Below are 25,848 nucleotides of genomic sequence, written 5' to 3'. Positions count from 1 at the left end.
TTCATTGGTATTTATGATGTACCAAGATATGGTTTTGTCTGTAATTATTTTCTTGGAATTTATAGATCTTCTTGAATCTTTGGTCTTTCAGCACTTTTGGAGCATTCTTAGTCATCACTGCTTTTGCTCTATTCTCTCCCTGTGGTTTTCTTCTAGGATTCCAGTCTCAATTCCAGTTTTATAACTCCAGCACAAATCTCACTGTATCTTCTGTATATCTCAGCCCCCTTTTTGGAATTTTCATTTTATTTTCTCTTCATGCTTCACTCTGGAAATTTTCTTCTGACTCATCTTTCAGTCCCATAATTTCCTCCTTATTTGTGTTTAATCTGTTATTATCCATGGGGAAATTGTGGATATAATTCAAAATTTATGATGTTTTATTTCCTCAAAGTGAATGTATGTTACCTCTGTCAGACACTAGAGGCATTAGCAATCCTGGACAGGTGATGTTGAGTTCAGATTCAGTCCTTGTATATGGGTTAATCCTTCTGGTTTATCTTGACTTCTTGGACAAAGCTCTTTGGAATCCCTACTTGTTTTCTGTCCCTAGTTTCTGCTCATTTAGTCCATGATCTGTCAGATGTCCTAATTAGCTTCTCATCTTTCTCTTCTAGAAAGTATGTGTTTCAGCTACCTGAAATGTGGCTCACCTCTCTGTTTCTTTTTCTCCCATAACTTGCCCCACATTTTTACTAGCTTGCTATTTCTCCAGTGCCTTCAAGGAGATATATTTAAATTTTGTCCATTTTCCTCTAGTTGTTTCCAGTGGAAGTGCTACCTATCTATAATACTCAAACACCATGGTTTTTTTTTCCCCACTCCTCTTTATTTTTTCAGAAAAATTTAATTCTTACTTAGTTTAGACTATTAATATATGAGAGTAAAAAAGAAAAAAATAATATACATTTTGTAATCACATTTTGGAAAATATAATTTTGGATTTTTCCAATAATGTTATGTAGAGGAAACACTTATATTGAACAGTGTGCAATAGAAGAAAGTGCTGTAAAGCTCAAAGGAGATCTGACTCTGGTTGTAACAATAAAAAGCTGTGGAAATGTTAGGGAAGCACTTGAATAGCAGTAAGGGAATCAGGTTAAAAGAAATATTACATTACATTTATTTTAATAAATATATTCAACAAGTTAATAATCTAAGAGCTCCTTAAATATCACTCTGGACTCAAGATCACCAGATTGAGACTTCATCTTTTGCATTGGTCTTGAATGTATATTCTGCAAAGTTTGGGATGTACAGTTTTTCCCATATCTGAAATTTACTCCTAACTTTTTAGTTTTGTTTCAGCTAAAAGACTGAAATTTTTGCTAGATACATGAAAAACATGTTTTTTAATATGCTTCTTTAATTGTGTCATGTTTTTATTTCTCTTCCTTTTTTCTGGGGTACATTTGGACTGATATCTTCGGGGTTTATTTCAAAATACCTCTGCCAAGATTAGAAGAAAGAAAAAGAGAAGAATTCCAAAATGAATGATAATGAACATTTCTGTTAAGATATGTGAATTTTCTATTCTTCAAAAATCAATTTTCAAAATGCAATTGTGCTTTTCATTAATGTTTATGACAGATTACAAATATTTTTAAAGTCTGCATGTCACATTGTTAATACATTCACTTAATTTTCTCTAAAGTCCATTGTGAGATCCATGCTTTAGTGAACTAAAGCCCTCTGATCAACTTACTGTCCATTGAGTCTATAAATAACATCTACTAGAGGTCTAGAGAAAGTATTATATGAAATATTAAAAGAAGGAATTATCATCTCTATCTTACTTACAATATAATCTAACCTTAAATTCTAGAGGCAAATTCCCATTCTTTTTTTCCTCCTACTGATTTTTGTTAGAAGGATCCTAAGAGACAATTCATCTCTGCTTCCTAGACAAATACTAATTCTTCAGTCCAAAATGGTGGGACCAAAGCAAGCTTACTCTCAGTGCTAAATGAGAGCTTAGCTATCTCATCTTGCTAATATGAAATCATTTTCCTTTAAGGGCTCCTGACCTATCAAACATGTCTCACCACAGAAGCCAGATATCTTCAGAAATTCATTGTTCTGCACTTCCTTTGCAAAAAAAAAAATCAAAAATCTTGTCTACCTTTACCTTTTGAACTTAATTTTAAAACTACCGCACATTTTTTTTAATGCTCAATGGTAAGAATTCTTAGATTATAGAATCCTGAGTATAGAAGGCACCATAGAGGAAGAAAAGAAAAGGAAGAAGCAGCAACATTCAGTATTTACTGAATGTGTATTTGGGGCCAGATAGTAAGTTTGTTACTTAATATAAATTAAGTCATTTAATTTCCAGTAAGATACATGTAATAGACATTCTTTTTTTTTCTTTTAAGAGATTATCAAAATATAATTTAGATACCATAAAGTTCACCCATTGAAATTATATAGCTCAATAATTTTAATGTATTTACAGAGTTGTATAATCATGACCACATTCAATTTCAGAATATTTTCATAACTCAAGAAGAAACCTTGGGGGTGCCTGGGCGGCTCAGTCAGTTAAGTGTGAGACTTCAGCTCAGGTCATGATCTTGGGGTCCATGAGTTTGAACCCCACAACAGGCTCTGTGCTGACAGCTCAGAGCCTGGAACACGCTTTGCATTCTGTGTCTCCTTCTCTCTCTGTCCCTTCCCAGCTCTCTCTCTCTCTCTCAAAAATAAACATTTAAAAAAATAAACTCTGTGCCCATTAGCAGACACTCCCCATTTCCCTCTACCTACCCCACAGCCTTGGGCAACCACTAACCTCATTTCTGTTTCTGTGAATTTGCTTATTCTGTGTATTTTATATAAACTGAGTCATACACTATATGGTCCTTTTGTGACTGACTTCTTTCACTTAGCGTGATGCTTTGAAGTTTCATCCATGTTATGTCATGTATCAACACTTCATTCTTTTTTATTGCTGAATAACATCCCATGGTATGAATATATCATATTTTGTTTAACCATTCATCATTGATGAACACTGGGCTATTAAAAATAGGGTTGCTATGAATATTCATGTACAAGTTTTTCTGTAGATATGTTTCCATTTCTCTTAGGCATGTGCTTAGGATTGGAATTGTTGGATCATATAGTAACTATATTTAACTCTTTTGAAGGACTATCAAACTGTTTTTCCAAAGTGATGGCACCATTTCATATTCCCAAGAGCAGTACATGAAGGTTTTAATTTCTCCACATCCTTACCAACACTTGCTATTGTCTTTTTTTTATATTGAAATATAATTGACACACAATTTTACATTAGTTTCAGGTATACAACATAGTGATTCCATAGCTCTATACATTAGACTATGTTCACAATTGTAGTTACCAGCTGTCACCATACAACTGTTACAATACCATTGAATATGTTCCCTATTCTGTACCTTTCATCTCCATTATGTATTCATTCCATAACTGGAAGCCTGTATCTCCCATTCCCCTCACCCATTTTGCCCACCACTCCCCCACACACACCTCTTCCCTCTGGCAACCAGTTTTTTCCCTGTATTATGGGTCTGTTTCTGCAGTGTTTGTTTATTTTATTCATTTATTTAGCTTTTTTTTAGATACCACATATAAGTAAAATCATATGGCATTTGTCTTTCTCTGTTTGACTTATTTCACTTAGCATAATACCATCTATGTACATCCATGTTGTCATAAATGCCAAGGATCTCATTCTTTCTTATGGTTGAGTAATGTGTGTGTGTGTGTGTGTGTGTGTGTCTGTGTGTGTGTATGTCTGTTTTCTTTATCCATTCATCTATGAACGGACATTTAGTTTACTTTCATATCATGGCTATTGTAAATAATCTTGTAATAAATATAGGGATACATATACGTTTTCCAATTTTTTGTATTCTTTGGGTAAGTAGCCATTAGTGGATTATCAAATCATATATTTCTATGTCTGCCTTTTGATTGTAGTCATCCTAGCAAGTATGAAGTGGTATCTCATTGTGATTTTGATTTGCTTTCTTCTAAAAAGTAATAATGCTGAGCATCTTTTTATGTGCTTATTGGATACTTTCTCCTGTGGAGAAATGTCTATTTAAGTCATTTGCCCATATTTAAATTGGGTTGTGTTTTTTTAAGCCTTCTTTATATATTATGGATATAAGATCCTTCTCAAATATATGATTTACAAATATTTTTTCGCATTCTGTGGGCTGTGGTTTTATTTTCTTATAGTTCACTTTGCAGATTAATAGCTTGTAATTTTGATGAAGCATTACTTATCTTTTTTTTTTTTACTGTGATATTCTTGCCCTATTTCAACACAAGGAAACTGAGGGTTTGAGCAGATAATCAGCTTACCAAAGGAATATTCCAAATAAACCATGAGGCTGAACCTAAACTCTTAGACACCACCACCCTTTGCTCCAGAGTCATGTGATACAATATTCTTGTTTTACTGTGGAGAATCAGAATGAGAATCATTGCCTATTGAAACAATCTGAAAATATTTTTCTCAAGTTCCAGTTCTATTTTTCCTCTTTTTTTTTCTTTCCTCTTTCATATATGTTCTGCCCTTCATGCATTTTTTTGAACATAAAATAATTAAGGTGACTAGTAATAGGAGGAAGAAAATTAGTAACACCATTTTGAGTTTTAGGTTGTGTTATGAAGTGAAAAAAGTAGATTATAAATGAATGAGACAGTATGATTAAAAAAAATAAAAACTCAAGAGCAGCACTGAGAGCTCACAAAACTTTTAGGCAATGGTGGGAGATCCCCTCACAGTGGCCACCTTAAAGAGGGAGATGCACATGTGTGTAGGTCAGCTCTGCTGCAGTTGCTAAAATATCAGCTTATTATTTTATGGACACATTTGAGTGGCTCTCTGCCTCCACAAAGGTGACATGATACTCTGTGTCGACATTGTAAATGACATCTTCAACAATATTAATGCTTTAGAGCACAATTCCGTACCCCGGCTAGATTCCATACCCAGAGCCTTGTTTTTGGCATAACTTTTAGTGCGTCTGAGGAGAAAGGGTTGAGATCAGCATCTTCAATAGGTAGTTTTGCCAAGGAAGCCCTGAACTGGAACAATGCACTTGTGTTCAGGGACTGTTCCTCTCTTTGTTGGCTCAGCATCTACTTGGGAACCTGACCACATCTGCATTGGCACACAGGCTTTAGGGCTTCTGTGCCTTTCTGTTGTAATTTTTAAGCTCTATTGCTGTTTTGAAGGGTATATCTTAGTGCAGCTGACTCACTACTTCTCAACTTTATTAACCACTAGCTATGTGGGGAGATTTCCCATAGATACAACATACATCATGGCATTCACCCTGAATGTAAGGACTTTGTTTAACAAAGCTACAAAAAGACTTTATGTGCTCTTTAAGATGCATATCCAATGACAAAGGCCTTGACCTAAAACAGGTCTTAATATATCTTAGAACTCATGTTTATTAACATTCTGAGGCCTATTTCTCACGGTGTATTGAAAGGCTTTTCTTCATTTGCCCTAGTGAGTCTTTTACATTGAACGCTCTCCTGCTTCCCTGCCTGAAAAGAATTGTATTCAACCAGGAATAGTATCTTGGTTCAGATGCTATGAAACATCCCCTGCATCACCAAATCTCATGCTCTAGAATATCTTTCTATCTCCAGCAAGACTCTTACTCTGTTTTACCAGGGCCAAACTGTATGAGTCTTTCTCTGACATGGATTAGGAGCTAGATGAGAATGTAGAACCCCTTCTTATTCATTTGTTGTCTGCTCCCTTCACAATCCCCACCTCTGGGATTATGAGACTAGAATGTGTGGGGCATATGGTGAATGCCTAAAACTTTTTTTTTTTTTATTTGAAGTATCACTTCAGTTTCAATAAGTAGAATGTATTTACTATACAAACATAAGAAAGTGGAATATTTCTTAAATCTAATTTTTGCATTATGAATTCTGTTATTCTAAATTCTGTGTTATATCTTGGAAAATTTCCAGAGATCAAGTTATTTTTCGAATGAGATTAGTATTCCTTTCCTCAAGGTTATAATGATTTTCCAAATATTTGACTTTGCATTCATTTCATTGACCTCCCTATTACAGGGGGCAAGTATTCCCAATAGTGTTAATCATACTTCATTGCATAGGTATCAACATTTGCTTCTGTTGGGAACAATTTCCCTGAAGAAGGTGTACTTTGGAAAATATTAAGCAAGTTGATGTAGAAAAATGAAAGTTGGGCAATAAGATAGATTATATTATCACTCAAAAAAAAGTTACTCATCTCCTCTGGGAAAGGACTAAACTCTTACTCCAATGACATAAAGACTGACAGTAGGACTTGCTCTAGACAAGAAAGTGTAAGGGGGAGTATGTGTGGCACTTCTACCACGGTGTCCAGCAGTGTTCCAGATACAGAAAGCTAAGTGGATACACAAGAAAATAAAAATCTTTGTTTTAAGCTATAGAGATCTGGGGTTCTTTTTGTTATTGCAACATAAACCAACCTATCTTGACAAATACAGAAACTATTCCAGTATAGTGGATAGAGTGAGACATAACTGAAACAAGAGCAGCAAATGATTAAGTGATAAGTAAAGCCTGAGATTGTCATTAAATGTCAAACTAAGATCCAACAATGAATTTACTTTGATAAAGATATTAAAGTTGCTATGGGAGTTCAAACATTCAGTAAAGATGTTGAACGTTTTGAGTATTACACTTGCTAGAGAGTAACATAAATAAACCAAATACTCCCATTTTTATGTATACAGATGTATTTGTTGATAACCTATGATAGTTTAGACATTTACCTAGGCATCATATTATATGAAAAATACATCACTTCACAAACTCTGCTTTAGGGACTGTACAACTTACTAAGGAAGATCCTGTCTTGATAAATAGTAATAATTTTATAAAAGAGAAAATAACTCAAAAAGGTAATCACCTACACTTTGATGAAAGAAGGAGAAAGGATTCATGGAAGATGTGGCATTTGATTAAGGCTTTGTAACATGGGTAAGGAAAAACATTTCGTCAGGAGGGAGGAATGTGGGTGAATCAGCAGAAGCAGGAAATATGGACAATTATTTTTAGGTAGTGAGGACACTCTTTGAGCTAGAAAATGGTATTCTTAATGAAAAGATATAGTGGGAAATAAAACAGGAGTTAATTTGGGAAAATGTTTTAGAGAAACTAAAATTCCCAGATGCATATTTGGACCTTTCTAGGAAGCAGTGAGCTATATAAGATTTTGAATATGGGTTGACAGCAAGTGTCCGTGCTGTACTTCAGGAATGTGTGGATGGAACATAGGGCCAGGAATCTGGAAATGGCAAGATAGGACTCTGACCCAGTTCAATGGCACATCATGCCAAGGATCCACATATACATAAAATGTAATGTAAAACAAAAATAGAGTATATCAGACCTATATCAAGGGAAGCTTTATTCCATTGATGGTGTTTGAAGAATTGGTTGATGTTTGTGGAACAAAAAACAGTGTGTATGGATGCTTTATATCAAACACTGAAATAATTATCAACCTTCAAAATAGATTTGTGATTAAATTTCTATTGTGAACTTACCTAAGATTAAAATCAAGTTTTAAAAATAACAAGGAAAACATGAAATGGATAAACTCAACTATATACAAAAATTTAAGTGTTTATATGTCCCCTACTCAAGCCATTACAAATTTTAAAACAAACAACTGAAGAAATGCTTGCAGAGAATGCACGCAAGGATTAATGTCAAAAGAACTGAAATGAATAGGTAAAAAAAAAAGGAATAAAAAATGAGAAAAATGAATAAATAGTATAATCAGATCATATATGAGCTTATATACAGAAGAAAAACAAACATTTAGGAAGTATGCAATTAAAGAGAGTAATTGGAAAGGACAAAATTTTCCCAAAGAAATTATCAAAAGGTATTTTTGGGGCGCCTGGGTGGCTCAGTCAGTTAAGCGTCTGACTTCAGCTCAGGTCACGATCTCGCGGTCGTGCGTTCGAGCCCCGCCTCCGGCTCTGGGCTGATGGCTCAGAGCCTGGAGCCTGTTTCCTATTCTGTGTCTCCCTCTCTCTCTGACCCTCCCCCATTCATGCTCTGTCTCTCTCTGTCTCAAAAATAAATAAACGTTAAAAAAAATTAAAAAAAAGGTATTTTTAAGAAATGTTCTGGAACATTGTCATGTTTACAAGGTGAGTAGGGAATTCTATAAAGTGTTGATAGTGACATGTACACTGGTATGATTTTTTGACAAAGTAATTTGGCAATAACCATCAAAAGCCTAAACAATTCCTAGCAATTGCCTATGCCTTGCTAGGCAATTGCAATGGCCTAGCAATTCCTCTTTTGGCATTTTCATCCTAAAGAAACAAGTCCAAATACAGTGAAAGGGCACTATGCAGAGATATTAAGAATAGTGTTTATAGTTTTGTAAAAATGGAAATAATAAAAATTTGTTGCATTCAGGAAAATATTTTTGTAAACTAGAGTACATATGTATATATTTGAAGGAAAATTGGGAAGAATTTTAAATTGTGTTTACGAATAACTTGAAATAAGTATGAAAATGTTTATGCTATGATGACAGTATGATGTATGCATTTGATCAGAGCTATGTAATAGAAATTATGCACACACACACAAATGACTGGAGGAAATTTCCCACATTCTTAGCCTTTAAGTGCTAAGTCCCCTTCTTCTTCTTTTCTCCTTTACATAATTCCAGCTTAAAATGTGGTTGATGGCAAAGTAGGAGCCTGGAGATAAAAATCTTTCATTTTCAACATAGAACTAATAGTCATATGAGTGAGTCAGACTTCTTAGGAAAAGAATATAGAGACAAAAACAGAAAGATACACGGAACAAAGTCTGGAAAATTTGGGTGTGGGAGAATAGGAGGTTGTCAGTCTTAGAGTAGAAGGAGGTCAAGATGAGCGAGGTACTGCAATCTCAGGAAGGAAGCACCGTCCATCAGTGATTGTGGAAGAGAAAGAGGCAAGGAAATGGATGATTAGAGAAGGTCATTGGGTTTTCACTGGTTGACCTTCCAGCAGCTTCACTAGAATGTAGATCAGGGAGATTTGGAACTGATAAAGTGGATGGTTGAAGTGGACAGGAGGAAATGGAGCCTACACTCTCTTTGCTGCAAGAAAAGCAAAATAAAATGGAGAAGGCAAATATAAAACTAAATGTGGCATAATCAGTGGGCAATTTTCTTATTCTGTAATTGTGGGTATACTAAAGGTATACTGAGTTGGATGCACACATCAGATTAGCACTGGGACAAGATGCTGCTCTGAGGCTCTCCTTAATGCCTTGTCTGTGGTCAGAGTAGAGCATCGCAGTGTATACTGCCACCTTCTGTAAGACTGGGTCTGCGTCTATGCCTCTGCAGCTCTCAGGGTACCCTTGAGATTCCTTAGGTGAGGGTCAGTAATTCAATGTCTGTGCACAGTGTTGCTCTAGATGGGCAGAAGGGACAACCGGTAAAAACCATTTTGGTCAATAAAACCTGAAACAAATCTCCCTTATTTACAATGGAGAAGAAGGGTACAGCCATTGATGAAATAATAAACCAGATACTTGAGATGATTCTGTATTCTAAGCTAAAAACTTTCCCAAAGTTTTCCTAGGGATGATTCTCAGCTGAACACTTAGCTTTAGAAGAGTATCCTCATCATTCTCTTAGAGACTGAAATAAAGTCTCCTCCCAATTCTTCTATAAATACAATTAGGTAAACAGAAGCAAATTTCATGGGTCACCCCTCAGTTCATGGGCTTTTCAAATGCATGCTGTTGACCAGTGGAGGTCAAAGCCAACTTTTTTTGTCTGCTATGTCTTTTCTCCTGTGTAATCTTTGTCTGTTTATCATAGGTGCCTATCCTCGGCTCTCATTGAGCTTTCGGTTGAAGAGAAACATTGGATACTTCATTCTCCAGACTTACATGCCCTCGATACTAATTACGATTCTCTCATGGGTGTCCTTCTGGATCAATTATGATGCATCTGCAGCTAGAGTTGCCCTTGGTATGTGCTATTTTTAAATGATAACTAAAATGTAAAGTAACCATGTCATTACAGTATTAAGGAAGTTCAAAAGCTATAGTTCAACTACAATTTTTTGGCATCATGACACTAGTCTTGCCCATAAAGTTACTTTTATCTTAAAATAATAATTTCATGCATGATTCCCTTGATGTGTTAATTTAATTACAAGGCTCAAATGTGAATTTTCATGCCCATGAAAGGGAAAATATGTTCGCCGAATATTTGCATAATAAAACTATTTTTGACACTAATTTTAAATCAAGGATTAACATCTCCTGTTCAAAATTGTTCTGTGGCCTAGAAAGAAGACTTGACTAATGGGCATTCATCTTTTTTAAGTCAGAAAAATAGTCAAATATTATAGCATGTAATTGGAATTACATAATTTAATGAACATTAAAATATGTGATTAGATTCTGAGTGATTATTTGGAGCTCTAGTGATCTGTACTGGCCACTGGTCATTTGGCAATTGGATTGTTAGCTGATATGCAAGGTATTTTACAGGTTCCTATATCATTTGTTATATGTTTAGATTATTAAAAGAATACTATATATTATTTGTTTGTTTGTTTATCATTTAAACACATTTTAGTTGAGTATAGGGCTGAAGAGCAATTATCCAGTCCATCCCTCCTCTGGTAGGATTGAATTCAATTCCTGAAAGCAAAATTATTGGTAATACTTTTACAAATAGATGGAAAATAATTATCAATGCATTTGCTGGTAAATTAGCTTACAGAAAGCCATAATATTTCAGGGTTCCAGTTATCCCTCTTTCTTCCTGATTTTGTTTACCATCTTTTTCCAGGACTTCAGGTTGAATGACATCTTTTTCCCTGGGAAAATGTGTGTACATGTGTTATGTAGATGTCTGGTTTAGAATGACAGGTGACTTGCAGAGTTACATTCATGAATAGATTAATACATAGGAAATTAGGTAGCTATTCCTAAAGGTGTTCATTGAATAAAAAATTGCTTTGAGAAGAAGAAACTATCAAAAAACTAAAAGTGCCATATTAATTATTATGTATTTTTAATGGGAATGGTGAGAAAAACATCCCTAAAGATCTGTAGGATTTTTCTACAGCCTGCAGAGGTTACCCTGTAACATAAGTCCTTTATGAAGGTTTTGCCCTTCTTCTTCTTTTTTTTATTTTTTAATGTTACCAGATTACTCTTTGTTAAAGTATTTTGTCTTCATCTCACCTGGAAAAACCAGACCTGCAATGATTTTGGACGGTCAGATCTAAATTTTGCAGATCTGTTAGCTTATACATTTTCAGGGTCTCTCTTTAAGAAAAAGAATATAAAATAGACAAATATAAAATATCCAGGATCCTTCCCCAAGCCTGGGAGAGGCTTATGCAATTGGAGACCTGAAGCTGAGGCTTCATGAGTTTCACAGTGAATCAGCCTTTGAGAATTTGTCATTATTGAAATAACAAGAGAAATATGAGTACCAAAGAACTGTAATTATCTGACATCAATATGAGTGAGGTGAGCTGAAAATGTGAATTTCTAACTTTTATAGATATATAAATTCTATAGCTCCTTAATTGTAAAATACTGACTTCCACAATATTAAACAGATACTCTATCTGAAGTGAGTTGTAGTCAACCCAACCTTATTACAGTATGTGAAAGTAGATTCCACCTTTTCTAACAACACAGCATTATTATTATAAACCTAAATCATCCTGTTATGGCTTTGCTAAGACAAAGGAATGGTCTGCCCAGAGTTGCTAAGGCTTCACTACTGGAGGAGCTCCAGATTCTGACCAAAGTCACAAGTCTGGGAGGCAGATGTGAGCACAGAGACAGAAATGAATGGGCATTTGCCAGTGTCAAGGTGAACCTGAGGCCTGGGGGTCTTGAAGGCAGCTGTGACCTTAAGGCCACAGCATCTGAGCAGATAAAAGTCCAAGTCCAGATCTCAAAGTAGAATACCAGTGTGTTCACTCCATCTGTCCCACCTTCTGCCTACATAGAACAGGGTCTCTGAGCTTGGATCTGCAGGGATTGGGAAATGTCACCTGGTTACCTTCAATAACTTAAGGAAAAGTATATCATAGGATCATGAACACTGAATGACAACACAATAATCAAGGCTGAACTTTACCAAATACTCAGGTGCCAGGTTCTTTGCAAGGACATTAATGGGGTTGCCTTATCTATTCTGCAGAACATCCATAGCACAGTAAGCAATGTTATTGCTCCCATTTTACAGAACAGGAAAACTAGGTATGGAGAAGCTACATAACTTGTACAACATCATATAATATTAAATGTCAGAATAAAAATTGTAATGCAGTTAGTCTGACTCCAGTTCTCTCCCTTAACTGCTACAGGTGATTCCTATGGTGTCAGTAGACAGTACACACAGGAGTAATTTTGTCTATTACATTGTAAACACAAGGATTAAAAATAAAAAATAAAGCTAAGCAAGGATTATTATTAATTATTATTATTATTTAGGGATCCCTCAAAATCATTAAAATGCTATGTGCTCTAGTGCCTCTTTAAGAATATATGGCCATGGTATGGGGGCAGGCGGTTAATTGGAGAAATCCTCTTCCCACCCCATTCCACCTGTCTTGTCCTGTACCATACCTTTTGAAATGCCTTGAGTGCTGTTACCAGCATCCTAAATGGTTGCACCATGATGAATGTGCCTCATTTCTAAGTGAGGTCTTAGAGGTACAGGTCTGTGCAAAGGGGTTTTGAGCAAAGATATCCATGGCTCTGGCTCAGGATTCTTGGACCTACAGTTGTCTAGGGTTGTCTCTCTACTGAGAAGGGAAATGTTGGTCCTTCAGAAAGCTGTGTTGCACTGCTGCTCTGTATGCTTCAGGATTTTATGCTTCTTCTGACCAGGGGCTGACTGTCTGATCTGTTGAACTGTTAGTGTTACAAGCATTCAGACTGCAAATTTGGGAGTTGTAATTAAATGGTCTTCCTCAAAATCCTGAGGTCCACTTATCACTGAATAATAGTACTTGTCCTTTTAAAAGTAAAAATTTATACTAAAATAATTTAGGCCACATTATTTTTATCACAAAGAAGAGAAAGAAAATATCTTTTGATTAAATGATGCAAATTATATTTTTATTTCATAGTCCTTTTATAAATGCATCTTTTCAAATACAGTATTTTCTTAGCATAATCTAAATGAGAAATAATTTGAGGCTAACAATTAGTGTAAAGACTGAACAGCTTGATAAATGTAAAAGAATAGGGAAAGAACCATTCAGTTATCTCCTGTACTGCAGTTGGATGGGTCCCCTCAAGGACAAAGGACAGAAGTTCAAAGCAAGGCTGTGGCTGTGGGTACTTGCCAGGAAACCAGAAGCTACTGAATAATTTCTTTCCCTGTAATGGTAATAATAAATATGACTATTTGTTATTGTCAGTGTTAACAATGCCAGTTTATTAACATATCACCAATGATTTTCAGGCATTGTATTTAAACTTCACAACAGTTCTAAACAATGGTGTGAACCCATCAAGGCTCAGGTCATGCTGCTGGCAAGTGGCAGAGCTAGGTTTTTGGGGCCATGTGGCTGTACCATCCAGGTCTGTGAATCTCTACAGTCCACCATCATCCACAATATCTAGATAGGAAGTAAAATGATACAAAGAATTAGTAAACACATTGGCCTTTTAAGCTAAGAGCTAATCAGAGCCCAAACAGAGCACTCACCCCAAAACTGTACTGTTAAGGGACTCCTTGACCCTGAGATAATGGGCCTGAGCCAGGGTCCTCTCCCATTTTTCAGGGGCCGCTTTTACCTGGCTGAGTGCCTGTGACATGTGCTGGGTCTTCTTATCCCTGTGTTCTTTCAGCCCATTTCCTGGGATGTCCACTAAGGCCGGGGTCATATATGTCCATTCAAAATAGTCAACTGGAGAACCAAAGCAATGACTAAACCAAAGCATTCAAGCTTTCCAAATACATTTGAAAGGAAAAAATTATGGCAGCGACATTACAAAATTTTTGAATAATGATGAGAACACCTAATTTCAGGGAGTTTGCATGGTGTTTTCACATTTACTTGTAAACTGTAATCATTCCATTGCCATTTTCAAATTTTAAAAGTCCCTAGGTACACATGATGGTACTTTAAAGGGTAATCTTAAAATATTCTGACATATTCAATTTCCATGTATTACATAAGCTATCATGATTTGCAGTTATATATAAAAATAGTTTTCAGTGCCTCAATTCCCTCCTCTACTTTTAATAGCAGTTTAGAGATGGGTGGAAGGAAAGCACATGCTAGTGACAGAAGACCAGGCTTTATTCCCTGCTTTCCAGATGGTCCTGAGCAAGAGGAGATCTGTGGTCAGGAGGTTCTCTGTGTGGGATACACAGGATGAGGATGCCTACCTCCAACAATAGGATGGAAATCTAGAGGGCATCAAACTAAGGTTCTTAACAAATACAAACCCTACACTGGAGAGTTGGGTGAGGATCTGCAGACTCAGATGCCTTTGGGCAGAATCATATGTAGAGGTGGTCTGGGCTCTGCCGTGTATCTTAGCAACACTTACCTCTCTGGCCTGCACTGTCCCCTGGCCTCAGTGACATCTTTTTTTCAAGTTACTGTGGCTGAAGGACCATGGCTAAAGCTTTACTTTCAAAAGTCTCCTTTTTGAGGGAAGGCATGACATAGCAATGAGGAAGAAGTGTTTCCATTGGGTCCTAGAAGACACAGGGGATATCTCATTCAGTGGCACCAGTTAAATAGGTAGATAAGAGCACTCTTTGGAGATATCTTTCTTCCTTGAGACTTCTTAGTATTGTAAGAGAGAGCAAGTCAGCTGTAATAGTTACTGTCCCACTAAGAAACAAGCAATCCATATCTTTCTTGGATGTGTGGCTTCACTGTGTTCAACAAACTCTGGTTTTGTCACTAACTGACATGTCCCCTCCTCTCTACGGCTTCAAATTATCCATATGAACTCTTTGTAGAGAAAAACATGTCCATTGCTATGGAAGAATTGCAAAATATGGTCCTTATATGTTTTTGGAGACTGGACTTGGCTCTGTTGGGCAAAAACTGAGATCATTCACACACTACTATGTAGAGAAGTCAACATAATGACATAAAAAAGGAGTGATGAGGATCTGTCTTGCTCCAGAGTATGGCAAGATTCAACACTTTGAATACAATCATTATACATTGATTTCACCAAGAATGTTCTGAGAAGCTTATATAGACTCTTAGTTAAGGAGGAAAATACTGTGAGCTAATCTGCCGTCAGGAGCTTCCTTGAAATATTCCTTTCTTTTTGAGCTCAGGACTGGATCATGTTCATTAACAGTTTTGAAAATCATTGCCCCATCCCCCCTTTTTAAAAAGCATTATAGTAAGAATTGTTTTCTTCTGACAGGTAGGCCCCTGAGACTTCACTAATGGCCATAGATGACCCTCGTCCTTGATTCGTCATAGATTCATTCTTCTTGAAAGCTCATTCAGACACTGAGAATTCTATGTTAATTTCTGGTTTCATTTTCATTTTTTTTCCCATCTTTCATAAAAAGCACATTATCCTTTGCTGTCTACACAACTCTCTGTATACTCTGAATTCCCTCTATCTATGGGCCAAGTACCATGTGGTAGTGCCCTGCGAGGGAATAGAGGTGTCAGCTTCTTGACCTGACCTGCTGCCCACATGACATGTTTCATGCTCTTTTGCTGATTGCCCAATAATATTCAAGCTAATATCTCCAACTATTTCAAGCTGTTTGAGAAAATACAAAAGTGAAAAGTCAGGAATGGAGCAGCAAATTTGCAGCCTCTCACACTTCTGTTTCTTTTGTAGGGATCACTACCGTGCTGACAATGACAACCATCAACACACACCTCCGGGAGACATTGCCCAAAATCCCCTACGTCAAAGCCATTGACATGTACCTCATGGGCTGCTTTGTCTTTGTGTTTCTGGCCCTTCTGGAGTATGCCTTTGTCAACTACATTTTCTTTGGAAGAGGCCCTCAAAGGCAGAAGAAGCTTGCAGAAAAGACAGCCAAGGCGAAGAATGACCGTTCCAAGAGTGAAAGCAACCAGGTAGGCCCTCTACCAGCTTGACCACTCACCAATCATGCCTATCACAGACCCACCTTGCCCCCTACCACTCATCTGTCTAACTACAGTTACTTATATGACCCTTAAATAGGAATTGTGTGGCTTGTTGTTTATGACCTGAAATGTTGCCTCCTGCAAGTCACTGAGTTTTATATAAAACCAAAATTAGTAAAGAAGCTAGAGAAGCCATAAGCTTCTAGTTCTCTGCAAAAAGAACAGAACATGTGAATACCATGTGGAGTGGTAGCCTGAACCTGACAGGCAATAGCATTTTTCCTAACTGCTGCCTTATTCTTTTAGTGATAAAATTACAAATTTGATTATCCACCATGCCACTGTTCTTTTACAGTGTGGGCAGGCCCCTCTGTCATCTCTGTCTGGCTTAGATCCTAGTTCAAGGTCCTTAGTGTAAGGTAGGAGCCATGCTCTTCCCAAGGGCTCTCCTCCATCTGCACTGGTCCTCCCCTGTCAGTGTGTTCACAAAAGCCAGAGCCTGGCAAACCCAGATAGCAGTAGCCAAGGAGGGCACATTGCTTTAGGAAGCCTTGGGCAGTACACTCCAAGAAAGATCATAAATAATGTCCACCCCCTCCAGCTCAGCTCAGTGTTTACATCCTTCCAGTTACAAAGTAACTTTGTAATTACATGTCATTTCAGTTTATTTTTTAATAAAAACAGTATGTCATTGCAATTATAAACAGTACTTTAAAGAAAGTACATTATCATTTCTATATAATTTTTGTTTTTATCTTTCTACCTCTTGCATCCCATCAAGTTCTCAAAAATATATTTCTCCTTGCTTACATGCTGGGCTTGCTTCTGCATTTCTTTATTATTTAATTCTTCTTGCTGAACTTAGTCATTTCTCAAGTCTGTGGTGTTTCCTTGCTTTTTACAGGTTCTTAGTGCATAATGGGTCAGTTTCTCAGAGGAATACAGCAGCTCTTTGGAGTATTTCCTGTGTCCATAGCTCACTGGAGGCCCAGAATAGGTTCACAAACATTTATGAATGAATAGAGGCAGTTAAATGAATGTAAATGGCTCCCGTCATTTCAGCAAAACATAAATAGGGTTGGTCAGAGAAACCCAGGATCTGTGAAAAAACTCAGGCTTCCATAAGCAAAATTATCCTGAACTTCTTACTGGAAAATATACTTAGTATCACACTGTTATGTTTCTAAATAAATCTGCATCTTACTATGAATACACAATATGCTTTGGTCATGCTGTTTCCAAGGAAACTGGGATTCATCACATCATTATTGTTTCCATCACACAGATATACAGACACACATACACATGCAATGCTGTTTTCCAAATTCCCTCATAATTTAAACAGATTATAAATTTGTTTCTTTCTTCTAAATGAGATGGTTTAGAACAAACCAACACGTCAAATTGTTGTGCTGCAGAAATACCTTTTTGAGTGTGAAGCTTAAAATTTAAAACAAAAATACCTCTAACATCCACAGAGAAAAATAGCAGAATGTAAAAAATATTGTATATTGGATATGATGATATAAATCAGATGCAGAGGAAAATTTTGTTTTATTCATAAGACCATTTTTATTGTTTTTCTAAAAATTTGTTTTCCCAGCAGCTTTTTTAAAATCTTTACATGTTCATATTTTTAAAAATCTGTGATTGTAGATCAGCTGTTAAGGTTTGAAGTTGGCATACAAATGCATGGGTACTAGTTTTAAATGCATATTTCATGTCCTTAAAGGCAAGCATTAAAAATTCTTGCTGACAAAACCTAAGAATTTAGTGATAATATTTAGATGGAAGTGAATATCCCAAAAAGCTTATATCATGTGATGTGGATAACTTAAGGGAAAGTGAGAAAAGAATCATAAACTTCATGCAAAGCAGAAATAGCTCTATGTACTGGCCAACACTTTCAAGAGTTATTTGTAATTATAGTTATTCATTTATTCACTTTCAGTAGTATCTCTCAGGATTGCTTGCTAATGTGGCCATCAACAGCCCAGGGAACCCCCTCTGTGTTATAAATGGGAACCCTAAGGGTCCAAAGGCTGTACCTTTCCTTGGACTGAAAGAGGACACTGGGCTGACCACAGGAACTTGCACTGGCATTGTCATTCTGTCTTGTAAGGGATATCAGGGAAGTACACTTAGGAATTCTGTAGGCCCCCAAGGAGGGATCTGTGCCATCAGTGACTATCCTTGGGATGATGGTGTTTTTGTCCTTAATATAAACCATGAGTAGATTTTCCTTATATTCAGTGGTTGTACACTATTTTAACTTAGTGGTTGATTCATGAATGCTCAAAATGTTCATGTATTCACTTAGTTTCTCCTCAGATCAGTGGTGCAATGTAAATTGTGACCTTAATTTATTTATGCTTAGCCTCCTTTCTTTCCTGAATTGTTTCTATACTCAAGAGTTAGTCTTTGGTTGTGATGTATGTATTATGGTTACTAGCCTTGGATATTTTGCAAGTTGACCAATTGGTATTTGAATTTCATGAAGTGGCAGAAAGCCTGAATTCCTGCCAAGTTATCAAAGCTGTAGACTTGACATCATTCCTCTTACTACAGAGCAAGATTTCTTTCCTCAAATGACAAATACTTTTTTTATTTTTCTAAAATTACAGTATTTTACTTATATAGAAGCATGAAGGTAAAGAATGAATATCAATAATATGCCAATTTGGTGACAGATTCTAGAAAAAAATGAAAATCCCTCTGTGATATATTCTGCATGAGATGTTTTTCACCTTTGAATATTTGTCCCTGTCAAGGTTATAAACAGGAAGAAAAACTATGTTGAAATCAATGATTCTAATTATCTTATATACCAGACAAACTCTTCAAAATATGGAGTATTCATGAAATGCTTTAAAAAAATGCAAGTCATCATCTGTCATTCTAGACAGGACATTTTAGTCTTGTGTTTCACTCACAACAACTTACATCTGTTTTGAGATTTAAATTTTAGATGATAGAAAAAGATTAACATCTTTTTGGGACCTATTTGTTTTAAATGCTTGGTTTCCAAGATGTAACACATTTTAATAACACTTTAATTCCTTTAGAAAAAAAATCTTCTAGTAATTTTGTTGGAAATGTTCTACACGTTGGTTTACTTTAAATATAAATTATGCAAATATAAAACTATAAGTCGAAAACATCCAAACTAATTTACACTAAGCTCTTATTATTCAGTATATGTTCAAGTTACTTTCAACATTATTGTTTCTGTGACAAGTGTTCACCCACTCTGAAAGAGAAATAATGAAAAATAGTATTGATTCTTGAGACCTACCTCATATGAGCTGTGTCTTGAAACAGCTGCAAGTTAGCCATAATTCTTCAAAGCACTCAAGAGCACTCTAATTTTGTAAATTATTGATGATATTGGATTTGGCTTCCTCCAAGGTAGATTTCCTTCACTAGAGTCAAGGGCACAGGCTTAGATCTCTTACCCCATGAAGTCCTTTCACAAATGCACAGGACTAGTCACAAGGGACTTGAAAAGACAGGATATCAATTCATATAAATTCATCATGAAATCATGAAAAATCAGCTCAACATTCAGTTGACCTTATTTCTTGTGTTTTCTCCACTCTCGCTGGGTGCCTTCCAAAATCACTCTGCACATTATTATCTCTTTGCCTTGGATTCCCTCTTCCAGAATCCCTTTCTTCTTCACATCTTTCCCTCCTTCATGACTGACTCTTCTCCCTGACATTGTCCCTGATTTTTTTCTACTACTTGTTTCCATCCTGCCTCTGTCACTCCCCTCTTCTAGAAGTTGGTTTTGTCCCTGTTCTCCCAACTTCCATGGCACATGCTCTGTAGTTGTGAAATGGCATGTCACATTTCATGTGGCCACCATGTCTTCTCTACTAAACAGCATTTGCTTCTTTGCATCTACCAAAATATTCACACCATGGCTCAGACATAGTAAATGCTCAATGGAATATGTGTTCATAAATGGGTGATATTTGTCATTAATTTGGTTCTGCTGCTGTGGTGTGTTTTTTCACTTTTCTAATGTGAGGAGAAGAGATGTTTCATAAATGTATCTTTTTAAAGCCAGGTGAAGCTGTGTTATTAGAACCATCAACACTCATTAGAATTATCATGTCACAAAATACTCCCCTCCCTTCCTTTAAGAAAATATTCGTCTTGGGGCGCCTGGGTGGCGCAGTCGGTTAAGCGTCCGACTTCAGCCAGGTCACGATCTCGCGGTCCGGGAGTTCGAGCCCTGCGTCGGGCTCTGGGCTGATGGCTCAGAGCCTGGAGCCTGTTTCCGATTTTGTGTCCCCCTCTCTCTCTGCCCCTCCCCTGTTCATGCTCTGTCTCTCTCTGTCCCAAAAATAAATAAACGTTGAAAAAAAAATTAAAAAAAAAAGAAAATATTCGTCTTTATTTGGTATTTCATTCTACAAAGTCATTATTTATAATCTCCTAAATTTTGATAAAAGGAGCCTTTCATATGGCATTTTTTGTAACTAAAAACAGACTGTATTGTTGGCATTTATTTAAAAATGTGTTTAAAGTTCATTATGTAGTATTCTTTAAAAATGTGCTTGTTGATTATTTGAGACTCTCACCTGGTAGACGCCTTAAGGGTAAGAATATTTTTTGTCCACCTATTAGGGTGTCTCAACTAGCACAGGACATGGTACAGAGCAAATATAGAGTAGATCTTTGCATAAATGATCCCAAGAGTCTGGACTCTTCATGTGCATGTCTCCAGTGAGGCATCCACCTTCCTAAGTAGACCACTGGGCTTTTTATCTCATAGTTTTGTTGTATTTAAAATATTATGTAAAATGGAGAGAACATCTTTTAGAGTTAAATAATGTTTTCTGTTTTCCTACCTTTAGGAAAATAATTTCAGCCCTCTGAAATTCTAGTTAACATATAGTAAATCATATATTATTATCGAAAAGTATAAATTCCACATAAATATTTTAAAAAAGGGGAAGCATATTCCACCTTCGGTTATTCTGTGACTCACCTTTAGATAAATTTTATTTTAAATACATCAGCTTACCATGTAAGAAGATGTATTTAAAATGTTGAGTAGTTAAACAAACTCTAATTGAGATAATCTGATAAATAATCTCAGTTTGTTAAATCTGTTTAAGTGATAACTTAATATATTTTCTGTCATAATTCAAAGTCAGGTATTTGGTAGGATATCACACCTATTCAGTTCAGTATTAAAATACACTGAAAAAAAAAAAACCAGAATCACCCTGACTGACTCCCGTTCTAGAAAAATACACCCTGAGTGAGCCAGGCAGTTCATTCATCATCCTGTTCTCTCCTGTGTGGCAAAAAACACTATGGAAGGTGCTAGAGAGAGATAAAGATTACTAAAAGGGCTCCCTCTTCTAGAACCCTTCTTTGAAACCTTCGTATAAAGCCCAGCTCAGCTAACTCTATGCACTTTCCTCTCTGCTGACTTTGGATCTAGCTATCCATAGCTTTCTAAGCAGGTTCAAATCACCCCTTTCTTAGAGAGAGTGTGACTACTTGCAGAGAAGACATGCTGCTACCCACTGGGCTTTCCTTTGTTGTCCCTCCTATTTCAGCCACATCTTAATGTGCCTCTTAGGCTTTGCCTACCACATTCTCTTCCTACAATAAGAGACTGTCTCCCAAACCACTGGAGGCTTCACTGATCCTGAAGATAGCCAAACAGATTTTTGTTTTTGTTTTTGTAAGGATTTTACTGCTAACCATTCCAGGGCAAGATAACAAGAACAGATACAGAACACATATCCCAAACTCCTACAAAGGTCTAACATTCCTGGTACTTTCAAGATACAAACCTTATTCAAATTTTTCCCTCTATTAGATTAAAAAACAACAAAACACAGAACTCTAATGTTCTGTCAGTGCTGTCCCTCCCCCCAAGAATGGGTCTAGAAGGGTCTTCTCCCCAGTAGCTCTGGTATTTCTGTGGTCCATTTGCATCTCCAAGCACCCCCAGGCTAGCTGTCTTCCATTCTAAGGAGACCATGGATCTTCATGGTCCCTCCCTACTGTGATACTGCTCCCCCTTCAGTTCAGAGGCATCACTGAGGAAAACAGTGCAGCCTGGGCTAATTTGTGCTCATTGCTGCTGCCCCCTAAACCCCGCATGGGCAGTATGAGCATTTTTGCACGGAGCTCAAGAAGGGCCAAGAGGCCAGGTGGGAACAGGATGGCAGGCAACTCTCTCTCCACTCCTTTTTCACTTTCTTAACTGAAGAGTTAAAGAAATGAGTTACGATGGCAGAGCACCACTGCTGTGTGGACACAGCATATGTTGGGAGTGCTGGGGTTTGTTTCAGTGGCATGAGGAGAGTATTACTCACAGCTTCTTGGAATTTCTCCTTGAGACTGCTCTAAAGGAAACAGAAAGGAGTGTGGTGCACTCCAACAGTGATCCATCTCCTTACCCTCTCCTCTCAAATGTGTATTTTACTTTTTACCTTGAAGCTTGGGTTGCAGTTCAGAAATATGTCATCTTTCCACCTAGAAATCACTGTTACTTTTTATTACCTGGAAGGTAAAGTTGAAATTCCTTAATGTGACTTGCAGAAACCCTTAATGGCTTGACTCTAGTGTGTATTCCTGTTCATCAACAGGTATATTTCCTTACTATATTAGGAAGATGGTAATGACAGCAATGAGAATGACCATTGTCCTGTCAACCATGATCTTAGCATGTGCCAGGACCAATTCTCACCAAGACTCCAGTCCCACTTAGCTAGTTTGCCTTTCTCAAAACATTTCAGTCATGCTTCAAGCCTTTGCTTGTGATTTTTTTTTCTGATTTTTGCCTGGAAAATATCTACTCATTCTTGGAGGCCCAACTCAAATGCATTTCTCTTCTGAAATCTTCCCTCTTCCTTACTGTAGTAGTTTTGATTGCTACCCCAACAAATTACCACAAAAATAGCCACTTAAAACAGCACCCAGTTCTGTTGGTTAGAAGTACAAATTCAGTGGGGCTTAGCTGGGTTCCCTGCTGAGAGTCTCAGGAGGCTGAAATCAAGATGTCTGTGGGGCTATATTCTCTTCTCGAGATTCTGGGGGTAGATCTCTCCCCAGACTCATGCACATTGTTGATCATAGTTTCTTGTTGTTGTAGGAATGAGGCTGTCAGCTGGGGCCAGTCTTTGCTCCTAGAGGCTGCCCCATTTCTTCCTATGCTTTCACTGCAGTGCCCTCTATCAATAGCAAATCCCATTCTTCTCCCACTGCAAATCCCTCTGCTCTCACCTTCTGCTACATCTTCTTTCCCTTCTGTTTCCAGATGGAGAAAATCCTTTACTTTTTATTTTTTTTTAGTGTTTATTTTTGAGAGACAGAGAGAGACAGAGCATGAGCAGGGGAAGGGCAGAAAGAGAGGGAGACACAGAATCAGAAGCAGGCTCCAGGCTCTGAGCTGTCAGCACAGAGCCCGACATGGGGCTTGAATTCATGAACTGTAAGATCATGACCTGAGCTGAAGTTGATATTTAACTGACTGAGTCACCCAGGTGCCCCCAAAATCCTCTACTCTAGGGGCTCATGTGATTAGATTGCCCTTCCCCCCCCCCAAATAATCCAGGCTAATCTTCCTATTGTAAATTTCATAACCTTAAATAATGTTTGCAATGCCCCTTTTACATGTAAAGTAATATATTCACATGTCTGGGGAGTAAGGGGTGGTATCCTGATGACCACACTTCTTCTTCCCTAGCCATAATTGAATGGTACTCCCAAACCATGGGATAGGTATCACAGAGTCTATTTTGGCACCTTTGTGCCAGAGCCTGAGTGGCCCCTGGATGTTTGCAGCCCTTCCTGTGTCTGGGTTACCTTGGTGTCCGGGGGTCATCCCACCTGTGGTCTCAGTACTGCTAAAAGGTCTGCACAAGCACAGACTTCATTTAACACTGAGTGCCTCTTCTTATTGGGAGTCTTCTCTCCCCACCTCACCTCCTTCACATCTAGCATAATGTCTTTAATGAGATTAAGGAGTGTTCAGAAGAGAGGAACATGCAAATTAATATGTCAATGAATTATTCCTCCACAAAATGACTAACTTTGTGAAAGCCTCATAGAAGAAGCTATAGATGCATAATCTAGCTCTAGAAGAAATGGTAGGCTTTCCACAGACAAAGATAGGACAAGGAAGATGGACTTCCAGGCAAAGAAATGAAGATAGCTGGTGAAACCTCAGGCATGCTGGAGATCAGTGACACCCAGGGGACTGTGGAATGGGCCATGTGGTCCTGAGAGGGTTTGGCACTACTCAGAGAAGGATTATTGTCACACTCAGAAAGAAAGGACTCCACTGGCAACCCCTAGCCTTAGGCATGTTCCATGAAAATTTCATAGAAACAAACAGACCATTGACATCATCAAGAAAGGTCTGAAGCTGTATTTAGTACAGAATAAAATGTTATTTTAAAGTTTGTCTCCAATGTGGGAGGGACTTTCATCTGTCTTAAATACAGCCCTTAAAAAAGAAACCTCCTGTCAGGATCAGGATTGGGCAAAGAGATCATACTAGGTAGCAGTCTGTATCTACACCCATCAAAGTCATCAGGAGTGTCCATTCATCACAGGACTATTTGATTGTTTCTCCACAGTAATGTAAATAGTTTTGTACCATCATAAAAGGGGACAAGGTAATTTCTAAAAAAGAATGGGAGAGTGTAGTTTACATCCAGTGTCCAGCTGTGAAAAACAGTTAAAATACCTGAAATAACATATTGAAAGGGAATTTTACTCTAATTTTGTCTTCACTAAGGACTTGTATCCATAATGTGAAATTTCAATTTAAAAATTCCCCCTTTACTTAACCTTCTCACATAGAGTGAGGATTTTTAAATTTGAGAAAATAAAATCTCTAAACTGTAGTTAAGCCTCCAAAATGGCACTTTCCACAAAAACAGTGTTGGGTTTGACAAATGTGCAATTTCTCATAATGTACGTGATGTGATTGCATGGCATAAGTCTGCACTGTGTTTGTATATGAAAATTAGATTCACTGGTATGCTAGCTAATGATGTGCACTTTCTTCAATTAGGTGGATGCTCATGGAAATATTCTATTAACATCACTGGTGGTTCACAATGAAATGAATGAGGTCACAGGCAGTGTCGGTGATACCAGGAATTCAGCAAGACCCTTTGACAACTCAGGAATCCAGTACAGGAAACAGAGCATGCCTAGGGAAGGGCATGGGCGACACATGGGGGACAGAAGCATCCCGCACAAGAAGACCCATCTACGGAGGAGGTCTTCACAGCTCAAAATTAAAATTCCTGATCTAACCGATGTGAATGCCATAGACAGATGGTCCAGGATCGTGTTTCCATTCACTTTTTCTCTTTTCAACTTAGTTTACTGGCTGTACTATGTTAACTGAGTGACTGTACTTGATTTTTCAAAGACTTCATTTAACACTGAGTGAAATATTACTCTGCCTGTCAAGTTTTTATACCTGTACACACACACAGACACACACAAGCAGACACACATATATACATACGCAATTGTATATATATGTGAACTTTCTCAGCATATATATAAAATACACGTGTATATGAGGATGTATGTGTATATGTTTATACACACAGGTATAAATACCCATGTGTATGTAAAACAAATACACATACATATATACATTTTGCAGCTATGGACAATTTAACACAGGATGCATATTAAAGAAAGTCATAGTTTT

The 25,848-nt window shown here is 37.2% G+C and overlaps 1 protein-coding gene across 1 annotated transcript in view; it reads left to right on the top strand.

Annotated features, from left to right (window-relative positions):
• GABRB3 (gamma-aminobutyric acid type A receptor subunit beta3) overlaps positions 1-25,624 on the top strand; it is a 244,740-nt gene extending 219,116 nt beyond the window's left edge. The window contains exons 7-9 of the mRNA XM_047864612.1: positions 9,878-10,030; positions 15,880-16,124; positions 25,192-25,624. Coding sequence (XP_047720568.1) covers positions 9,878-10,030; positions 15,880-16,124; positions 25,192-25,533 — 740 coding nt within the window. The 3' untranslated portion in view covers positions 25,534-25,624. The remainder of the gene's footprint in view (positions 1-9,877; positions 10,031-15,879; positions 16,125-25,191) is intronic.
• Positions 25,625-25,848: the final 224 nt, after the last annotated feature.

The sequence above is a fragment of the Prionailurus viverrinus genome, chromosome B3 (assembly GCF_022837055.1).
Source record: "Prionailurus viverrinus isolate Anna chromosome B3, UM_Priviv_1.0, whole genome shotgun sequence".
In the NCBI taxonomy this organism is placed as follows: domain Eukaryota; kingdom Metazoa; phylum Chordata; class Mammalia; order Carnivora; family Felidae; genus Prionailurus; species Prionailurus viverrinus.
Note: the sequence above shows the minus strand (reverse complement) of the source record. Positions and strands in the feature narration are given on the sequence as shown.